Source organism: Gallus gallus, chromosome 4 (genome assembly GCF_016699485.2).
Source record: "Gallus gallus isolate bGalGal1 chromosome 4, bGalGal1.mat.broiler.GRCg7b, whole genome shotgun sequence".
Classification (NCBI taxonomy): domain Eukaryota; kingdom Metazoa; phylum Chordata; class Aves; order Galliformes; family Phasianidae; genus Gallus; species Gallus gallus.
In genome coordinates this window covers 28,910,288-28,931,151 of record NC_052535.1, presented here as the reverse complement: position 1 = coordinate 28,931,151, position 20,864 = coordinate 28,910,288, and the positions used below count along the sequence as shown (strand labels likewise).

Sequence of the window (20,864 nt, the reverse complement as noted above, 5' to 3'; positions counted from 1 at the left end):
GGACGAGCAGCAGCCCGCAGCTCGCGGAAGTTAGGCTTTGAACGAGCGAAACGCCACGCGACGCCGCCGAAGGTTCGGCGCTTAACGTTTACCGGCCGCTTTACGCGCCTCAGCCCGAGCCTCGCGGTTCTCCCGCGCCGCGAACGCTACCGGGGGCGGCTCCCGCTGCTGCCGCCCCGCCCCCGCTCCAAGCCACGCCCCCTCCCGCCACAGGCCACGCCCCCTCCGCGAGGCCGCGCCCTCGGCGGGGCGGGGATAGGCGGGGCGGCGCGCGCGCGCCCGGCCGCGGTATCGCGGCTGCGCCCCGCCCGTCGCCGTCGCCGCCGCCATGGACAGCGACGAGGAGACGCTGGAGGAGACCGTGGAAGGTGTCAGCCCGGGGCGGGACGCGGGAGGGTCTCCCCGCTCGGTATCCGCGGGGCGGGACGGGCCCGGCCCGGCTCCGCCGCTCGGTCCCGCGGGCTGCGGGCGGGGGCTCGGGGCTGCGGGCGGGCGGGCGGCCCCGCATGACATCAGCGGGCTTATGCAACGGCGCCGAGCACGTGGCGCGGGGCCGGGAGCGGTCGCGGGCGGTACGGGGGGCCGCGGCCGCCGGCGGGCCGCGCTCCTCCGGGCGCGGGGAGGACTCTGCCGGGCCGCCGCGCCGAGGGGGGCTGCTGGCTCCTCGGGTGTGGGGGCGGCGGCGAACGGGGGCGGTCGTTCCTCTCCTTAAACCCTCGTGGGCCGGACGGCCTGGGAGGAGTAACGGGAGCGGGAGGTCCGTAACTCAGCCGCGTGTTCGGACGGCTGGGGTTTGTTGTCGCGGGAGGGGAGAGCGGAGAGGAGAGGGAGCGGCGTTCCGCTCCTGCTGGAGCGCCGGGGGAGCTCCCATTCATTGGAGCGGAGCTCAGCGGAAGGCCTCGGCTCCGTAGCGGAGCTGCATCTGTGCCATGAAGCTTGGGATTGCCCGTTTGCTTTTTCTTTCTTCCCGTTGACTGAGAGGCGCTGAACGTCTCTTATTTGCGTCAGAAGAGCTGGGCTGTCGGTGCTGTGGCTGAGATTCACGTCCCCTCGAGGGGCCCTCAGAGGACGCTGCCCGTGTGCGGCTCGGGCTGTCCCGAGCCCTGCCGGGTGTGCCGTGTGTGTGCGGCAGCCCCTGTGCCGGGCTCTGCAACCCGGCGCTCCTTAACGGGGCTGAGCAGCCCCACGAGTGAGGTCGGAAGTTGCTTTGCTTTGCTTTGCTTTGCAGAAGCACGGCGTGCCGCTTGTTTTGCTGTGTCGATTTAATCCCAGTGCTTTATGAAAGCATCGCCCCTCTGGCAAGGGAAGAAGTTGTGGTGTACTGTGTAGGGTGTGTGAGCTTCCGCCGGCGTACCTTCCCATACGGATAAGTTAGCAGTTCAGGCCCTTAGTTAAAACCTCGCGTTTACGTGGTGGTTTTCCCTCTGAAAGAAACGTCCGCGTCAGAAACATCAGCTCTGTGATGATGACATGGGCATAATTGCTGAGCCTGTCCCGCTCTGCAGCGCGGCCGTCCTGGTGCCGGGAGGGACCGAGCCTCCCCCTGCCCATGGGAGCACTAAGGGCTCCTCTGCGCCATTAGGAGAAGCCCTCGGGCTGCGGCGTGGTGCTGTACTTCTCATCCCTCCTTTGCTCCGTCACTTCTCTGAGCTCTCATGCTGAGTGCTGGCTGATGGCTTTGATACCTTCTACGCTTTGTAAACAAGATGGGCTATCGCGTTAGTTTCTCCTCCACACCTTCTGCCTGGGTGTGTTTCCGTGCTTAACTGTATCACACGTAAGAGGTGGCTAATAAACCTATAGAGCATCGCTCAGTGACTTTGGGGGACGTTCTCTTAGGTACTTAGGGCTGGGGCAGCTCGTGTGTGTGTGTGTGTGTGTGTGTTCTGCCTGTGGGAGGGCTCCTGACGTCCTCACCCTGCTGCTCTCCAGCACCTTTGTGCCCCACGGCGCAGCGCTATGGGCTCCGGGTGCACCGGGAACAGCTGTCGGTTTCCCTTTGGCTCTGAAGAAGCAGCGAGAGCTGCAACATGAGCTCCGTTACGCCCTGAGTTAATCGGAGCCGCCGGTTGCGTTCGGTCTGACACAAAGCTGCAGCGGGGATCTGTGTGTCACCCATCTGTGCGTCGCCCATCTGCCGTCCCCGTGTGTGCCAGCTGTGATGGGGAAAGCTGATAGGGCTGGGGGAGGCTTCGCATGTCGCAGAGGCCCGGCAAGCAGCACTTGAGGTACAGCGTGGCTGACTGACAGGCATCCTGCAAGGGCGCGGTGTTGCGGGTACTGCGTGCACCCACGTTGTTGTAAGGCTGATATTTATCCAAAACCCCCCCATCTTACTCAATGGAATGAAGTGTAAATGTGGTCTGTTCTCACCAGGAAATGCGCGCTTTAGATTTGAAAAGTTACTGTATTTTTAAAGCTGTGTGTTCAGGGAAGCTAGAGTGATATGGGACTTGTTTATTTGGCTCTGGGGGGACCTCAGTGTGGCCTTCCAATATTTGAAGGGAGCATATAAACAGGAGGGGGAACGGCTGTTTACGAGGGTGGATAGTGATAGGACAAGGGGGAATGGTTTTAAACTGAGACAGGGGAGGTTTAGGTTGGATATTAGGAGGAAGTTTATCACACAGAGGGTGGTGACACACTGGAACAGGTTGCCCAAGGAGGCTGTGGATGCCCCATCCCTGGAGGCATTCAAGGCCAGGCTGGATGTGGCTCTGGGCAGCCTGGTCTGGTGGTTGGTGACCCTGCGCATAGCAGGGGAGTTGGAACTCCATGATCACTGTGGTCCTTTTCAGCCCAGGCCATTCCATGATTCTATGATTGTATTTCAGATAGGTTTCTATTTTTTTTTTTTTGCTTATTCTTCTCATGTCTCTCAAGTCTTCCATCCCTCTCCATGTATCCTGCCCCCTTTTACTGTTACTGTTAGGTGTAACATGTTGCGCAACAGTAGCCATAGTTACACTGAATCTCTGATCACTTTTCTTAACAGAAATGTTATGGTGAGGGTTAACCTTTAATACTGGGGAGCTGCTGCAACTCGGGCATTTGCGTAATCGGGGCAGGCGTGCAAATTGATATCAAGTTTAATGCGTTTTTTGTTGTTTGTTATGTGGATTTTCTCCCAGGACATCTAGACGACGATGGGTTGCCACATGGGTTCTGTACGGTCACCTATTCGTCCACAGACAGGTTTGAGGGAAACTTTGTGCATGGAGAAAAGAATGGCCGTGGCAAATTCTTCTTCTTTGATGGAAGGTAAACAACTGCTCTCCTGTGTTCTGTATCTGTCTTGCTGCTTTCAATGCTTTGAATCTTAATCCACGTTCCTTGCACTGAGAGTTTCCAAATAAGCTTTTGTATGAAGAGCTGTAGTTGTAGACCTTAGCAGTTGGGATGTGCTCAGAGCTATTGAAAAGTCACAATGACAGCTACTTGGGCTACAGATTTCAAGCCTTTAACTGCAGGGGACTTCTGTGGAGGCCTGTGAGGCAAACCAAGGGCCTGCAGCTCCCTGTGCCAGGCCATGCACAGGTGTAGGAGCCTCTCTGGGCTCCTCCATGTCTGCTTGGTCTTGGGAACAAAAGCTAGCAGCTAAAAGGAGCAAGTTACATGTGGCTTTGTTCTCAGCTCTTCCCCATCTTCTGCACATTGCTTGTGGCCTGCGTTATTTTCAGAGAAGCCCCTTTAACTCTCACTTTGTTTGCTGTGAGCTGTGGCATTGACAGGGGCTGCTCTGTGCCTGTTGGGTGCATTTCCTTCCGAAGCCCTCATCAGGAGCACCCTGAATGCCTTCCCCCACCAGCAGCGCTTCTCGCAGTTGCTCAGAACTTCCTCGGAAGGAGCAGCAGATGTCTGAAAGGACACAATTCTTCATGGCTCCGCAGCTGCCGGTGGCACTATGAATAGCAGCTGCGAGGCTGACAGTCGTGCTGGCTCCGCTCACCCCCCTGCTCTGCAAACCTCCAAGCAGGAGCGGAGGTATTGTGCTGCTCAGTGAGTCAGCTCCTTGTCTGTGCCCATCTTTGCAGCCGCTTCATACAGGAGACTGTGGGGCTATTTTCATGGGGAGGATAATATTTTTATTCAGTTACGCAGAAAACGATCAGACCTCTGAGCCTGGATGAAGGAAAATCCCCACTGTTGTTGGTAATGGGCTTATTAAATCTTGTGCGAGTCGCTGAAAATCACTACTGCCCAGCAGCTGACCTCTCCAAAACACTGTTTTTTTTCTGAGTTGGCAGACAGCGTCTCTATGGACACACATACATAATGCCTCTGTGCCTGCTGATGACCTCAGCAGAGCAAGCTCTGAGCGTACAGTTGGCGAAAGTGGCCCATGGCTTGGTTGGTGGAACTGCTCCACCTCACCCAGAGTCCTGGCAGTGCTCTGTGGGAGAACTCGGGCTGCTGCTGCCTGTACTCGGCCTTTTCTTCACCTCTTTGCCATTGCCAGCTCTTGATTTTTCTTTAATTTACGTAACTCTTAATGAAATGGAAGGGTTGGCTACTGTGTGACTGCAGGAACTAGCAAAATGACAATATACCAAAACAGTCTGTAACATGGTTTTAGAAAATGGGGTATTTCTATAAGCTGGCCTGAGCTTGTTGTAATTGAGCTATGGCAGCCATAAGCAAGCGGTGACTCCTCTGGTTCCTAATGGCATCACAGTTTACCTAGCTCTGCCCTAGGAGCGGGAGTGCCCGGGTCATGTCAGATGGCACAGCGAGGGAGGATGACTTGGCGTAGTGCAGGGCCTGCTGTTCCCATTAACTGTGCCTTTAGCCAGGCTGAGAGCTTAGGACGGAATCTTATGAACAGAAATGAATTGCAAACATTTCTCCGAGCATCTCTCCCTGTGGCACCACACTCTGTGCTTCAGGGCAGGAAGCAGGCAGATTTCAGCTAACCTTAAGGGTACCCGCAGTTAAACATCAGTTAGCTTTTGTTGGGTTTTTGTTTCTCCCCCTTCAAAAATGCAACACACCCCACGTATTCTTTCCAAGAGCAGGCTCACCTCTGGCAGGTTCTCTGCTCTGATGACACACTTGAGCTCTCCGTGGTGCTAACACTTGCAGAGAGCACTTCACAAGCACTTTGCGTGATAACTGTGAGCGTGAGGGCTGCGCCTGGCGCTAAGCTGCAGCTGCAGCTTCCATTAACCAGGCGCTCCTGTAAGCTGACAGCTCCCAGATCACAGCAGGGGCATGTGTTGTGTTTAAGAAAAAGCTTTCAGTCCTTTCGTAGATAAGGGAAGGTGGGTAAGGGTCTGTTGGCGTGGTTTAGAATTGGGAAGCATACTGCATTAAGTGTGACTTCTTTTAAAGAGTAAACTTAAACATGGGCTTTACGTGTTTTAGCGTCTGCAGTGAGTTTCACTCTTGTGCTCCCAGACAAACTGCTTATTTGATAGATATCTGCATCGGAAGCAGAATTATGCAGCAAAGGTGTGTGTGCTGCAGCTGGTCGTTAGCTAAACGTGCTGGGGTAGAAGCTCAACAGTTTGTATTTCCTTAGGCTGGTTCTGGCTCGAGAAAGAAATAACTGTGAAGGAGGATCTGCTTGGTGATGCTTTCATTCTTTGTAGTTTCCATCAGCAGCCTTTTTAAGCAAGGAAACAAAGCAGAACGCGAGCGTTGTTGTGTCCCTTCTGAAGGGTTTGTGAGACCAAGTCAGAGTGAGCTGAGTACGTCTTTGTTCAAATTACAGCACAGCATGAGTTGTGTTTGACAGGCTCCGTTCCATTTTAATAGAAATACATGGAAAAATGACAGTGCCTTCAGCAAATCCAGGACAGGCTGCTGCTAAGTGTATTGCTAGGAAGTGAGCTGTGACTTGGTGACAGGTTGTCGTTTGTGTGCTATTGTGGTCCACCTGTATGACAGTTCAGTTTCTTCTTGCCAGAGCGATGTCACCACAGAGCCACACAGAGGAGGTAGAAAAACCTAATGTGAGTGTAGCTTTCTTGAGCAATAATTTCTTCTTGGACAAAGAGCCGTCCATTCACTGTTTTAATTTGCTACCACAGCCTATTAAAAAAAAAAAAAAAAGCTCAGCAGTGTAATTTAGATGAAGAATGCTTTGTACAGACTGTGTGCCCTAGTCAAAGGACAGCATGAAGAGCTTGGTTGTGTTGTGCCCACGTTGAGGCTTTGGATTTGCTTCTTACAGAGGTGAATAGTCTTCTACAGCTGTTTCCTTTCTCTTTTTGCCAGCACCCTGGAAGGGTACTACGTTGACGATGCCCTGCAGGGCCAGGGAATCTACACGTACGAGGATGGAGTGGTGCTTCACGGCACGTATGTGGATGGAGAGCTGAACGGCCCAGCCCAGGAGTATGACAGTGATGGGCGACTGATATTCAAAGGGCAGTATAAGGACAACATCCGACATGGAGTTTGTTGGATATATTACCCGGTAGGCCTGACCTCTCGCTCTCTTTTTTGCTGAATAGAACACTCGTGTCTTTTCTCTGCAGCTGAAGCAGATACCTACCAAGAGCCAGCTATCCAAAAGGAAACACAAAAACCTAGCTGGAAGTTCTTTTCGTTCTGGTTTTGGATAATCAAAGATACAGTGAAACCTTTTCAGTGTTGCTCAGTGTACAGTGAGGCTGTGAGCTGCCTTTGCCATTGTTATGTTCCGGGGAGCCCAGTCCCATGTAGGATCATTTCCATACATCTCCTTGAGAAGGCTCAGCGGGCAGTTCTGTCACTTTGTAGCACTGACTGCTGATGAAATGCATGGGAGCCACACAAGCTAAGGTAACGTGCTGCTCCTATTTAGCTGGGAGAGGACATCCATGCGAGGCACGTGCTGCCGTGGCCCAGCGTACAAGATGGAACTGGTGTGAGAACTGTGCCTCTGAACGTAGGGTGTGCTAGTACTTTAGTCATTAAGTGAGACAGAGTTTTTCTGTTTCTTGGTAGAAGCTTGGGTATTACCCTGGAAAACCCTTCATAATTGCTACATGCTCTTATTACCATGCTAAGTTACAGCAACAACGGTGATTGCTTTTTTTCAGGTGGGTTTTTGTATGTGCATTACTTTGGGCCTTGCTTCACCGTCTGTTCGCGTGAAACTTTTGTGAACTGAAGCTCAGTTGTTGTGTCAGGCAGGAAAGAGTTTGGGTTTGGGCAGTGTCAAACAGTGCAGGAGACCCAGTTCATTTCTTGTGTCTTTTTTATTGTGTCCAGAATCAGACCCGGCTTCTCTATGTCATTCTTCCTCACACCTGAGCTTACGGCAGTTAGTTTAGGTTGCTTCTTTTCAAAAGTCAGGAAAAATTACTAAGTGTTCTTCTCTTCTTTGTCCATGCTTTCAGGATGGAGGCAGCCTTGTAGGAGAAGTGAATGAAGAAGGAGAGATGACTGGAGAGAAGATAGCCTATGTGTACCCTGATGGAAGGACTGCATATTCCGGAAAGTTCATAGATGGAGAAATGATAGAAGCAAAACTGGCAACCCTGACATCCTTAGAGGATGGGAAACCTCAGTTTGAAGTAGTACCAGGCAGTAAGTTCAGCTAAACATGCCAACTTATATTCTTGCTACCAGCTCTGTGCTGCAAGCAGCTCAGTCTCTATAATATTTCCCATTAGAGGCTCTGAAGGTTGGCTGTGATGAGAGGAGGAGTGTATTAGTGAGAAGCCCTTTATCTAAATGGTAAAATGGAGCAGAAGAGCACAAGTCCTTCGCTTTGCAGGCAAATGGGAAATGACCCATGTGGTGGTGCTGCTGAACTGCATTTCGTAACCCTTCTCTGGCGCGCTCAGGGACACAGTCCTGCTTGTTGCGCTCACCATTGCCAGCTGGGTCAGCATGAAAGCCTGCTTAACAGTTATAGTGCTGGCACAGCTGCAAGCATTTCTTGTTGGTATCATAACCAGGGGTGCAGATGGGGTCTTTGGTTTGGCTGTAGCTGCGTCAGTTGGTGTGTGCAAGTGCATGTTATTGCTGTGCATATTGTGCCGTCTGTGTTACGGGGCTGGAAGGGCACAGGGATTGGAATTAGCGGACTAGATTCAGTTGTTGTGTAACAATCTGACTCACCAGCACCCTTCAGTCTGCTGACACAAAGAGGCTATAAAAAGGTTGGGGTCGGGCACGTCGTTCTGGGATGGCTTTGGTGCTCTGGGGCGTGCACTGTGTTTGGGGGCAAGAGGGTTAAGCTGTGGGCAGAGCTGTGAGCACGAGCAGGAACTGCTGCTGCAAGATTGTCTCTTTTGCCACCTAAGATTGTGTCACCCAATAGGAAATAGAAATCATTGAGAAGAGGATGGGAACTGAGAGTATGCCTATGGCCTTTTGTTTTTATTTAAAATCTCTTGGATTTAACTTAAATCTGAGATGGTACAGCTGTGCTTTATAAGCAGGTTTTGATTATGTTCTGAATGAAGCTGCCCTCGGCCAGAACAGATCAGTTTTTAAAATTCGGGCACTGTGGGCGATGGTCTTTTACCAACCTTAGTAATATTTGGGATTGTTTTTCTCCTTATGTCCACCTTCATCTTAACTTATCTCCCAGATAGTTTCTGGCAGTTGTTTGCAGGGGGATGTAAGGATATAATTAGAACCGTACCATTGAGTTGCTTAGAAGTAGCAGGAAGTAAATGATGGTAGCAAATGTATTTTGTGATTACTGAACATTATCTTCTGGATGAAGTCTATTCTGGTTTTGAATTAGAAAACATTCCATGTATGAAGTAGTCCAGGTTTTGTTTTGTTTTGTTTTTTACTTAATGTGTTATTAAATAGATCCCTTTTCAACTTTGCTTTATGCTTTAATTAAAGACTTGGGGACTGTCAGTTTTGGAAGGCTATCCAGTCCCTTAAAAGTTGATAGTTTAAGGATGATGTGTCATTTTGTAAATAATATGCTGCCACTGCTCCATCGAGGGGGAAAGTAATCAAGGAACTGTCCTGCTGAAGCAGACCTCTCACAGAGGCGCATCTCCTTCTAATACCCTTTTTCCCTTCTCCCCCCTTTCCCCCTGAAGCATAACGTTTTATGCAGACATTAACTTAATTTCTTAATGCCTTGATTGTGTTAAGGGCTGCATGCTTTATATACCGCCCATTCATTTATTTCCTTTGTTGGTTTCTCCTTCCAGGCCCGGTGTACACTTTTGACAAATCTACTTCATCCTGCATTTCGACAAATGCTCTTCTTCCTGATCCTTATGAGTCAGAGAGGTAGGCTGGTTTTTTTCTTCCTCCCTTCGAGGCTGTCTGTAGTTCTTTGCCGTGATGTTTTTAGGACCTGATTTCGCCAACGTTTCCTCATTTAAAATAACTGTTGTGTGAGGGTTTGTCGTATGGAGCCTATACCACAAGTCAGTAAACACTGGCCTTAATTGAATTTTTCTGTCTTACACAATAAAATTGCACTCCAGTGGATAGAGAACAGCTGTACGTTGTAGAAGATTAAACTAGGATCTCTTTAGCGCTTGAAATACGTGTTGAGTCCAGCACTTGGACTCCAGTAATAGCCCCCATCTGTAACATTCTGAGCAACCGAGCGCACCGCTCCTCCCTTCTCTGGACGTATAGCCAGCTTCACATCTTGCTGAATGGCACCTCCTTACAGATGCAGCCAAGTGCCGTAAGTAAATCCAGAAGCTGGAGGAAAGCAGGGTTCTGCTTTGCTCCTCAGAGTCCTGTAATGTTACAGGGCATGTTCCTCATAGGACGTGCTCCTCAGCAAGCTGTCCCATGCTGCTAGTCAGTTGGTGACACTCGTGAACTGCTGCTGTGACTGGTACACGGCGTATCACATAGTTTTACCTAGGCTTAAGAAGCTTTGCTCTGTAGGAGATTTAACTGTAGTCCTGTTCTTATACTGTGACATATCTAAGTAATCATTATGTCCTTTCTTCCCCTTGTAGGGTGTATGTTGATGTCTCTCTCATTTCCAGTGCTGGAGAAGGATTGTTTTCAAAAGTAGCGGCAGAAGCTCGTACCGTTATGTCCTTTTACAATGGAGTGAGAATTACACACCAGGAGGTAAAGGAGAGAAAAAAGTCAGTCTGAATTTTCATTGCTCCTTCTTAAATCTTGCAGCGTCCCCTTCCTACCATTAAGATTCAATACGGTGGAGTTTAATTGATAGAAAGGGCACATTCAACTTTTTATTTTAGGAAAAAATACGTAGCCTGGAAAAGCTTTAGTTGCATGTATTTGAATGTTTGCTTTCAAACTGCTGACGAGGTTGACCCTCCACGCGCACACTGGGTTTTTGCCTTGCAAACTAGGTAGACAGCAGAGACTGGGCCCTCAATGGGAATACAATATCCCTGGACGATGAAACAGTCATAGACGTGCCGGAGCCCTACAACCACGCCGCCAAGTACTGTGCCTCACTGGGGCATAAGGCCAACCATTCTTTCACTCCTAACTGCATCTATGACCCGTAAGTAGAAGCGTGTGCTCTGATGCCGAAGCCGTGAGGGTGGTGCTGCGGCCCAGACTTGTGGGCTGCGGGCAGCAGTGGGGCTGGGAGTACTGGGTCCCAGTGCTGAAGGAGGTCGTGTTGGAAACTGGCTGGCATTGCCTGTGCCCGACATCTCTTGGGACTAATCTGTGGGGGGTATCTTCTAAGTGGCGTCTTTGCTGTCAGTTTGGGGAGCTGTCCATTGGCTATAACATGCGTGAACTCCTTTGCAGTTGGTGCACAGCATTAGGAAACTTCTCATGTTATACATATGCTCAAGGGTACGGATCTCTTTCATAGCAGGGTATGAAAGGACAGTCCTGTGGATTCATATGTGGGAAATAGTTTTCCTTCGTTAAATTAGCTGATTTCCTTTACTGTTGGGCCCTGGGAGAGGATGCATGGAAGCTCCTTTTGAGCTGGTAACCCATGCCGGGGAAATGAAGATGAGCCATTTTCTGTGCTCACCTGTCTCGTATAATCTGTGCTCATTTCCTATTATCCAGCCATTCACCACTGCAGGCCCAAGGCAGGTGGCAGCGATTAACCTTTTCTTTTACTTCCAGCAAGCAATGTTGCAGGACTATTGAAAGACCTCTAGCAGCAGAGCTAAGCAAATGGGCTCTGATATATCGATATATGTGCCCTCGTTGCTTGTGTCTTTATGAGGTTGACTCAAAGAAACCTGCTGACCTAATACAGATTACAGACAGAGCAACTGCTGAAAGTATGCACAGAAGGGGCTAACGGAGTCTGTGAACTGCTAGCTAAGCCTAGCAAAAGTGTTTCTTCTTGCATTTAGGTTTGTTCACCCTCGGTTCGGGCCGATCAAGTGTATCCGTACCATCAGGGCTGTGGAGAAGGACGAAGAATTGACAGTGGCCTACGGATACGATCACAACCCTGTGGGGCAGAATGGGCCGGAAGCACCCGAGTGGTACCAGCTGGAACTGAAAGCTTTCCAGGCTGCCCAGCAGAAGTGAAGCGGCGACTCCTCAGTTCAGCAAACTCAAAAAGAAACTTGGATCTATGCACTACCTTTGTACTGAAAACTGGACAACCAGGGATTGTTCATGCTGTTGCATCATAACTTTGCATTCTGTGTTAAGAGATAAGTTTCTTGCATACTAACTAGGTTTGACTGTGTTACTCATAGCAGATTTAAAATTAGCTAGCGTCGCACCAGTCTTATCTGGAGAAATTATTTAATATTCTATACGAGACGTGATATTCTTTGGTAGCTTCTGCTTTTGCACCATATGCAAAGATGCCAAAAGACTAGACAGGAAACTAAAATGGGTATATCGTTCACTTTTAGTTGGCAGACTTAGTGTTGCTCTCTATCTGCCTAGGCATTATTGTGCAACTGCATTTTGCATATATGCCACTTGTGATGATAACAGTAATATTTTGATATTCTCTAATAGTAGCATAATTTTGCCTTTTTAAACCTTTGATCTGAATCTTGCAATAGAGCAGTTTATTAGCATCTAGGAGGCTGGGTTTTAACTCCCCTTTCCTCTTGTCTGAACGTTGTTCTTTCTACGAATCCTCTTTTGCGGGAGAAAATCCTTTCTAACTAGTGGAAAGGCTTGTACGTGTACGTGAGTGCTGTGTGTCAGTCTCTGTGGCTCTCTAAGTAGTATAGCGACATGTCCAAGCCTAATATTTATCTGGCCTTTATGGCTGGCTTATTTGATTTAATTTATGATTATGACACGCAAATGAAGCTGTTCTTTGCATGAAGATGATCTGAAAGGAAAAACAGACTGGCCTTCTGAAGGACTTTGAGAAGTACACGTTCTGGAAGGCAGGCACATTAATGGTGTCAGCATCCGTGAGTTGGTTTGTGTACTTCACCCGGTAGGGCGGCCAGTTCTCAAGGCAGAAATGAGTTCTTTCGAAGGAAACGAGTGTATCTGAGGGTAGGCTGCAGAGCTCGGTCAAGGAGAGCAGCATCTTTTGTACGTGTTCAGTTGGCAAGGAATAAAGCTGTCATTTAGTAGCACTCAGATAGCGATTGAATACGACGAGAGATATCACACTGAGATTTCAGTGAAAGCTAAGAAGATTGTTTCTTGGAAGGCAAACAACTGAATGTAAAAACATCTCTCATTGTTCATATTTAGAAGCAGCAGTCAATCCATAGCTTCGTTACAGCCAATGGCGGGGGCTTGTGAATATTTGTCTGCAGGGCTGTGTTCTGGGCTTTTTCAGGGATAGGGGAGCTGTTCCTTTTGTTTGGATGCTATGCCGCCCTTGCCTAATGCTGTAGAAATAACGATCGCTTCAGTCTGGATGCTGGAGCCCATCTGGGACTTTGATGTTCTCTTCTGGGCTTAGCAGCTTAGTGACAACTGAAATGCGTTTGCAACGCTTCCTCTAAACGTTTGTAGTTAAAAATGTTTGTATATATGTAACATAGATGACTTGGAAATCAGACCCAGCTTTCTATTGCAGCGTTTGGTTGCTTGAATGGTTGCAAGCATCTGGCTGCCTCAGGAGCCAGGCATTGGGCTGTTGGCAGAGGTGGAAGGAGGTTGCCTTTGGAGAGCCTTGGCTTGTGGTAGGAATTGTGAGTGCAGACTTCTCAAACGTGGGGCTCTGCTTATTTCCTGCAACTGACCACAAAGCTTTTTCAGCACTTCACTGTTGAAGCTTACACAGAAGCTACTGTCTGTGTGCCGGGGAGGGGTGCAGGCACTCCGGGAGCTTTTTCGATGCTCTTCCAGCAGAGAGCTGAGCGTGAGCTCCAATGCGGCCGGAGACTCGTGCCACGGCTCCGCTGCTGGTCGGTCCGAGGCAGCAGAGGTGATGCCTCCAGGGCTCGGCTGAGCGTGCGGAGAGACAGAATTGAGCCTCCCAGGTGAGGGAGAATTGTCAAAGGGCAATTGGTGGCACAGCTTCAGCGAATCGACCTCAGTGAGAAATCTGTGTGTTTATTTTTGAATTTTCTTTTCCCTGCCTCCCACAAGTTGTTGTTTTGGATCTCCAGCTAGGGAACTGTGCTGAAAACGTTGTGACCTCTCGAGCTCCTTTGGCTTCATTGCTGATTGGTCTGATTCCTATGCTGTCTCCTCTTCACGCAGACCTGATTGTTTTGATGGGTTGGTCTGTCCTCCTATAGTGTGTATTTAGAGAGAGGCAGAAGAGGGGGTGCTCTCGGCACGTTGGGCTGGAGGCAGCATCAGTGGGTGCATCGTGAAATAGGGAAGTCCTAGAAGAAAAGGCTCTTGGATGTCTACGTATGTTCTTAAGAGCCAGTGCTTTGGTGACCATCAAGCAAACGCTCTTGCTCTTGTGTATGCTTACAGTCAGCTAGCATGCTGCAGCTTTTGTCTGTGTTAGCTCTGCTGTTGTTCTCCTCTCCACTGTGTTAAAATCTCTGGGTCCTCCTATAGATCCCTTCATCAGTGACAGACCTTTGATAAAAGTTGTGATTGTAAAGCTGCTTTGGCTCGATTCAGGACCAAGCCCTTGGGTTCTTCTATGTTTTCTTTTTCTTTGTGGTCTGTTACAGTAGAGGTGGTTGGGATGGTTTTTACCACGGGGCGGCAAAAGGACTCATGGCTGAGTGGGTCTCTTGGGGGTTATTGAGAGATGTGTCGTGGCAGCCACAGGTTGGAACACAGGTTAATTACATAACTCCAAGTGATGCCTTAACTTGGTCAGTGCATTTTGCAGCTCAGCTTCTGGGGCTCTTTGGATAGTGAGACCAGCTTAGCAAAACTGTTTACCGATAGTATTGTGAGACCCACAACAGAACTTGATTTCAACTTGAAGCGGACGAAATAGTTGTTTTGCAAAGTGATTTGTTTCAGTTATTGAATACCACTGACTTTTTGTGGAAACACAATGAGTAAAGAAACTCTGCTTCTCAGAGTCTGGCACAGGTTCTGTTCGGTTGGAGCAGAGGCTGGAAGAAGACATAGCTGTCAGCTGAAGCTGGATGACCAGGAGGATCACGGTGTGCTCTTTATGACTAGAGGATAGCATAAGAGAATTTATTACTGCTGCTTTTTTCAGGTGCAGGTCAGTTCCCAACTTCCACCCTTGGTCTGCACGCTTGCAGGTGGCTTCTGTACAATTTGAGGGTTGTTACCCAAGTTCCTTTGTGAGAAGGAGCCCATATCAACCTGCGTTAGAGGCCGTTGACCCTCTCTTTGGAGAGTTGAAAAGAAATAAAATATTGATCTTTCTGTGGCAGCACTGTGTTTTGTCACCAAGAGAAGAGAAGCGTAGTTTTCTGGAGAAGCAGTTAACCTTGGAAATGAGAGTGTGAGTAGTTATTGCTGAGAGCTACCTGCTGGGTCACGCCTGTGGGTAATAGGGAAAAGAGCTTAGGCCTGAAGAAGGGATCTCATAGTGAGTCTGCTGCTATTATGTGACTCTCTGGGATCTGCTGGAACAAGCAATTTTCCTTTGCAAAACTGAAAAAGCTTTTTTCCTATTCTTTGATATTAATCAGAAAAACACCTTAGCCTTCAGAAATCAAATCCCAGAAGTACATGGGTATGGTTCTTCAGCCATCTGAGTGATGGTGCTGGTTGCTCTTTGACTTCTTTAGCAGCTGCGACAATGCCTTCTGGCATGGGCCTTGCTTTTTGCTCCGAACGCAGCTGAAGCACAGCGGCAGGTGACCCACGCTGGTTTCAGGGCAGCTGGGGATGTGGTGCTCGGCCTTGTGGGGCTGTTTTGGGACTGTCAGGGCAGCTGACTCCAGCTGAGCCTTTCTAGGTGCAGAGCTTTTACTCGTGACGCACGCAGTCGGCAGCGGCTGTAGTTTCTTTCTCAGGGCTGCTGTGTTTCTTGGCTGGCGTGGAAGCAGGCGTGCCACCAGAGGCTCTTGCCCTCTGCCAGGTGCTGGAGGAGCGGAGGGGCTGGTGTTTGGTACCAGGAACCGAGAAGTGGTAGAAATCCTCACTTGTCTGTTTCCTCCCTGCTTGGCTCTAAGCCACCTCTGCTGCTGCTGGGTTGTCCCCGTCGCTGTTTGCAGCTGGCAGGCAGTTGTCCTTTGGTCAAAGCCAGGGCTCACCGCTTGGGGTGCGCCAGGGCTGTACAGCACGGTTCCTGACCCAGAACCGTGTCTCGATGATTTCTTTTGGCCTTTCATTTCAGCAGGCAGCGTTTGGCCGAATGCTGCGGTTGTGGTGAGGTGACAAGTTGTACAGAGCTGTTACCCGCTGCTTTGGTTTCCTCTGGCACATCAGAACTGCTGAAGCTGTGGTTGTCTGAGGAAGTCACTTCCAAACACTTAAAAAAAAGGCTTTGAAAACGATGTTGCTGAGGTGTCTCCTCAGGTGCTGAGGTGCTGTGATGTCTGCCTCCGCCTCTCTCAGCACACACTGCTTTGTGCTGCAGGTGTTTGGGTGAGGAGTTGCGGGCGTGGGGGCAGCTTTGCCTGCAGGTGTACACGGGCGTAGTGCTCACCTGTGTGTGAGGAGAGCTCATTCCTTCTGCTGCATGTCCTGCAAACGTGAGAACTACATTTCCGGAACACTCATACAGAGCTTTTTTTTTCTTTAAAGAGGTGCAAGATTGAGTGCATGTTTACTTGCCCCAGATCAAAGGTTTTGAACACCAGGGTCACCATCAGCTGGATGGGCCCTCCTCTTGGCGCTCTTCTGTCTTCAGGCAATCGAAGCTGCTGCCCTTTCTCTCCCACTTTTACTGTAACCGCTGTTGGGTTTTGGTGTTTTCATTTCCGGGAGAACTATGTACAAAACAAAACAAAAAAAAAAATGGAAAGCAATTAAACGTTCAAGCCATAACATGAGTGCGGGAAGACCCTCTTCACCAGGTTTTAACGCGTTTATACGTCAAACGACGTCCGTGTGGAATACTTTCATGGTAGAATGCGTATCCGAAAAGACCAAAAGTTGCGGTAAGATGAAACGGTGTTTAAAAGGGTGTGTTTGTAAGATGGTTACTGATGAGTAGGCTTCTTTTTTTTTTTTTCCTTTAGGGGAGACGCAACCTATTATAGCAGGCTGCAACTGCGAGCGGTCCTTTCTGCTGCTTGGGGAAGTGTTTATGCAGCATCCCGCGTGGCTGTCCTAACTCACGGCAACAGCCAGGCCGGTCCCACCTTCAGGACATACCTCTCCTGCCCCACGCTGGCCCTGTACAAGCGGGGCCCTCCCTCCTTTCTGCCGTTTCCTCCTCTACGACTTTTCCTACTGTAACTGTACTGGGTTGAACTCTTGAGCTGAGATCCAGACTAAAATTGTGTGTCGCTCAGCAGTTTCTGCCGGGCCTTCTGCTGTTTTAATACTCTGTAGCCCATACTTACTGGGTCTCTCTGTTCCGAAGAACTAAGTGCTAAAGAATAATCCTTGGGGTGAGCTTACACGCGTGTTCACAGTTAACCCCGGCGTATATAACTTGTATACAGTACTTGATAGGTGTTTTATGACATTTGTACTCGAACTATGAGCCTTACTGAACATCTGTAGGTTTATTCATGACTTTTAAAAATGGATAACTCTAAGAAAGATGTTTACATGACTGACGATTGCCCTTCCTTTGATGTTATGAATGAGGTTTTTATAGTGTGTTTGGGTGTATGTGCAAGGAAGCAAGAAAAAAAAAAACCGTTTCTGGGGAAAAAAACAAAAAACAAAACACAAAACAACAACAAACAGACTCGAGAAACATTTGTAATAAGTGACTTTTAAAGATCGCTTTAATTGCGCTACGGAGGCAATGCAGATATTAAAACATTCAACAGAAGCGCTGTGTGTCCGTGTTTGCTGCGCGGCGCCCATCCCCGCAGTGCTGAGGGCCGGGCCGGCTGCCGGGCTCCGCCCCGCCGGAGCGGCATGGATCGCTACCGGTACTTCGTCTTCAACCAGCGCAACATGGTGCTGCTGGGGCTGCTGCAGGTGGCCTTCAGCACGCTGTGCGTCGTCAGCGGGTTCGTCGACGGCGTGTTCGGGGGCGAGTCGCTGCTGGGCAGAACCAGAGCGCCCGTATGGGCTGGCATGGTAACGTGGCACCCCGCTTTCTGTCCTCTGTAGTTTCCCCTGTGGCTTCCGAGGGCAGGGAGAGGCCGGAGCTCCTTGCGAGCACTTCCCGGCTTCCTGCTTGGAATCCGGGCGGTGCTGCGGGCGGAGCTTCCCTCCGGCGGAGCGAGAGCCGCTTCTGCCGGGCGATGCCGAGAGAGGGGCTGCTCCCGGCCGCTGCCCCCCGCAGGCTGCCGCCGGGACGTGCCTCGGCACGGAGCACCGCAGAGCGGCAGCTCTTCCCTCCCTCCCTTCCTCCCCTTCTCCGTTCCTCGGAGCCGGACCCTGAAAACAGGGGCCTTTCAGCTTTTTCTTTATCTTCAGAACCTGATAGCCGTCGCCGACTCCCGTTACCGACTCCTTTTCTGCTCTGCAGGTCATGGGAGTCCCAGGCGTCCTGGCGTTGTTTTCCTCGCAGAGGAAGAACCCGGTCCTTGTGAGCTACGGGGCTTTGTGTGCGGATGGGGCAGGGCTGGGCGCCGTGGGGGGAGGGCGAGCGGCCGCCTCCGCAACCTGCAGAGCCCGTTTCCTAGAGTGGCCTTCGTGGGAAAGACCACATCTATATGAAGGAGGACGCGATGGCTCTGTGTTTTCTAACGCGTAACGTGAGCTCCGGCTGGCTCTGCTGACCAAAAGGTGTAAAAAGTGCCCGAGAATGCCTGCGTTACTTATTTACTCGTTTATTTCTGTTTTATTGCTGCCTGGTATTAAGCGTGCACACCAAGACAGGAAGCAGGTTAATTCTCCTGCGTTTCCTAGATGGGTGGCTCTGGCCACGTAAGCCCCAAAGGAGGATGCAGTTCCTAAGAGAGAGACCTTTCAGAAGGACGCATTTCAGCCCCGCTTGCACCCGGGGCTGAGATGTGGGACCCGATTGTATCTCAGCAGTTGGGTCCCCTGGAAACCTTTTATTGCGCTGTGTTTGGTTTCCACCCGCTGTTGCTACCGGATACTCTGTAGTGTTACAGCAGGTCAAAGTCTGGTCCCTGCCTCGTACTGACATGTTTTGTTTGTATTAATCGCCTTATTTTGAGACAGGGCGACTTCAATTCCTTTCCCCTTTCTTATTCTCCTTTACTTTCTCGGCCTAGGTGAACGTGCTGGTAGCGGCATCTATGCTCTCCTATGTGTCCATCCTCGTTGTCATAGTTTACAGCTCCCTAACGCTGTCCTCGGGAGAAGAGGAGGAGCTGAGCTCTCACCCGGTACACGTTGTGCGTACAGTGAGTGTCCCCTGTGCTCATCCCTGCCCTTGATGCACAACTTCCCGCTGCCTGCCAACAGGGTGTGCACCCAAACACGGCGAGGTCGGGTTAATAAGCGCTGATGCCACAGCAGAAGGGTTGGGTTTGTTCTAGGAATGAGTTAGTTTGCCCTTTTGTGCGTCGTGCTCCCTTACGGTATCTGGAGTATTTTGGTGGAAATCTTTGCTGTCTGACCGTGGCTCTAAAGTTTCCTTTTTTGCTTGCAGAAGCTTGTTCTGAATAAAGTCGTCAAGGGTGCTAACATCACGATGTTAATTGCATCCGTCTGCAGCGCCATTGTTCTGTTGGTCATTGCCTACCTGGGGTGCCGAAGTCTTCCTCGCTGCTCGTGCTACGACAGCGTAACTGGGATGGTGAGTGGGGGGCTGAGAGCGCCGCATTATTGCATGGAGAGGGAGGATGTGCTTTCCTTCCACTAACGTCACCTCAGCTTTGCCCCCACCATCCTGCTCCAATGCTACCGAGGGAAGGGGATGTCAGAAGGACGTCAGTTTTCTGTCCTTCCTTTTGCTTTCTCCTGGTTATTATTTTCCAACTCACAGGATGAGGTTTGTGATGGGGTTATTTCCTTCGTAGGAATGGTTGCAGCCTTGTGACGACCAGACTCAGGCTGTGGAGATGGTTTGCGCTGTACAAAGTGAGTAACTCTTCCCATCTGTGTATCTGGATGTTCACTGGGGATGTGGAAGGAAGGTCCTGAATGAGCCGCAAATCCCAATAAGCAAAATACTCTGAGCAGGGACTCAGGAGTTTGTGCAGAGGTCTACGCTGTGCTTAATGATTCCCTCTCCCTTCCCCACGCAGGTCCTGGGGATGGAATTCTTAACTTCCCGGCTCGGTTTCCAGTGCAGGACTGTGACGCGGAGGAAGATGCATCCAAGCCTCCGCCGTACATCAGAATGGATTGAAAAAGTGACGGACTGATCTAATGCTGCTAGTCGAGATGTACAGTGAGATGGCCAAAAGGAGTTCTTCCTGTTTAAAATCATTTTGTGCTTTTCCTGGGCCTTTTTACAGAACACATACAGGAGGAGAGAACTGTTGAAGGTCCATTGGTCAGCAAAGATCCCAGTGCAAATGGACGGACCTGCAGATGTTCGGGGACGTTCAGACTCTGTGTAGCTGAAATAGCTCATTGCCTCTTGGAAGCGTGAGCTTTTTTATCCGGTTTTTGTACTTCACTGGTGTTTTCTTCCACTAGAATTCATCGTGCGGTTTGTCTAGCAGCGCTACCTGTACACATTCAAATATTAAACACAATTTATTTTTAAAAGAAACGGATTGTGGTGTGTTCCCCCTTGTCTTCTCACCCTGCTCCTCGAATCATCTGTCGCGAAGGATCTGCTGCGTTCAGCTGCTGGCTGAGTACTTGCCCTCTGGCAGGGACAGGGCAGGTCATGGCAACAACATGAAGCCTTGCAGTGCCAGCCTGATGCCTCCATCAAAACAGGGCTCTGGGTGTGTTCATGCCTGAGGGCGATTCAATTTATTTGTGAAGGATAATGCTAGGTTGATAGGGGCTTAGTTACAGCAGCTCCTCATACACAGTAACTTACCTAGTTCAGCTTTGGAGACTGAAAGTTTGAAGTGTTCTGCTGAACTGTTTTACAGATCTGGGCCTGAGTGCTGCCTTAGAACAACCCACAGCTTCTGGTTGACTTCTCCCTGCTCCGAGGCATGTAGATTCCCACCTGTGCTTTAGGGTTCACTTCCAGGTAGGCTGAGAAGCATCTGTATAGCGCGTATGTCTGCAGGCTTTGAGCATGCAGCAGGTTGCCAATCCCACAGTGCGCGTTACCCAGCACCTCCGGCTGAGCGGGACCGGGCAGGTTCACCTCCTGGGCAAGCGCACTTACTGGAAGGGCGAGTCATGCCTGCAGTGTAGCTCCAGGAAGGAGAGAGGTAGCAGAAAGGTGCCTTTCCCTCTCCCAACAGGTGAGGGAGTTAGATTGTTCCCAACTTTATTTGTTTCTCTAGAGACCAAAGACTTCTTTCTAATTCTAGGAAAAGAACCCAGACGCCTCAATGAAACTGGGGCTGTTCAGTCTGGAGAAAAGGAGGCTGAGGGGAGACCTTATTGTCCTTTTCCAATATCTGAAAGGTGCTTACAGTGAGAGCAGGGCTGGTCTCTTCTCACTGGTGGCAGGTGACAGGATGAGG

The 20,864-nt window shown here is 50.0% G+C and overlaps 2 protein-coding genes across 3 annotated transcripts; both read left to right on the top strand.

Annotated features, from left to right (window-relative positions):
- Positions 1-306: 306 nt before the first annotated feature.
- SETD7 (SET domain containing lysine methyltransferase 7) lies at positions 307-17,167 on the top strand. Its single transcript, XM_420409.8, has 8 exons — positions 307-368; positions 3,132-3,261; positions 6,220-6,421; positions 7,329-7,518; positions 9,117-9,198; positions 9,891-10,008; positions 10,257-10,414; positions 11,238-17,167. Exons 1-8 carry the CDS (start codon positions 329-331, stop codon positions 11,416-11,418), a joined length of 1,101 nt encoding a protein of 366 aa, XP_420409.3. The 5' UTR covers positions 307-328; the 3' UTR covers positions 11,419-17,167.
- Positions 17,168-17,240: 73 nt separating this feature from the next.
- LOC422442 lies at positions 17,241-19,981 on the top strand. Of its 2 annotated transcripts, none has more exons than XM_004940940.5 (6): positions 17,241-17,421; positions 17,816-17,875; positions 18,531-18,653; positions 18,911-19,057; positions 19,281-19,341; positions 19,509-19,981. In XM_004940940.5, the coding sequence occupies exons 1-6, from the start codon at positions 17,257-17,259 to the stop codon at positions 19,610-19,612; spliced, it is 660 nt and encodes a 219-aa protein (XP_004940997.1). In that variant the 5' UTR covers positions 17,241-17,256; the 3' UTR covers positions 19,613-19,981. The 2 variants fall into 2 exon arrangements, with proteins under 2 accessions (XP_004940997.1, XP_429960.5); XM_429960.8 differs by having other exon boundaries at positions 18,531-18,662.
- The last annotated feature ends 883 nt before the right edge of the window (positions 19,982-20,864 follow it).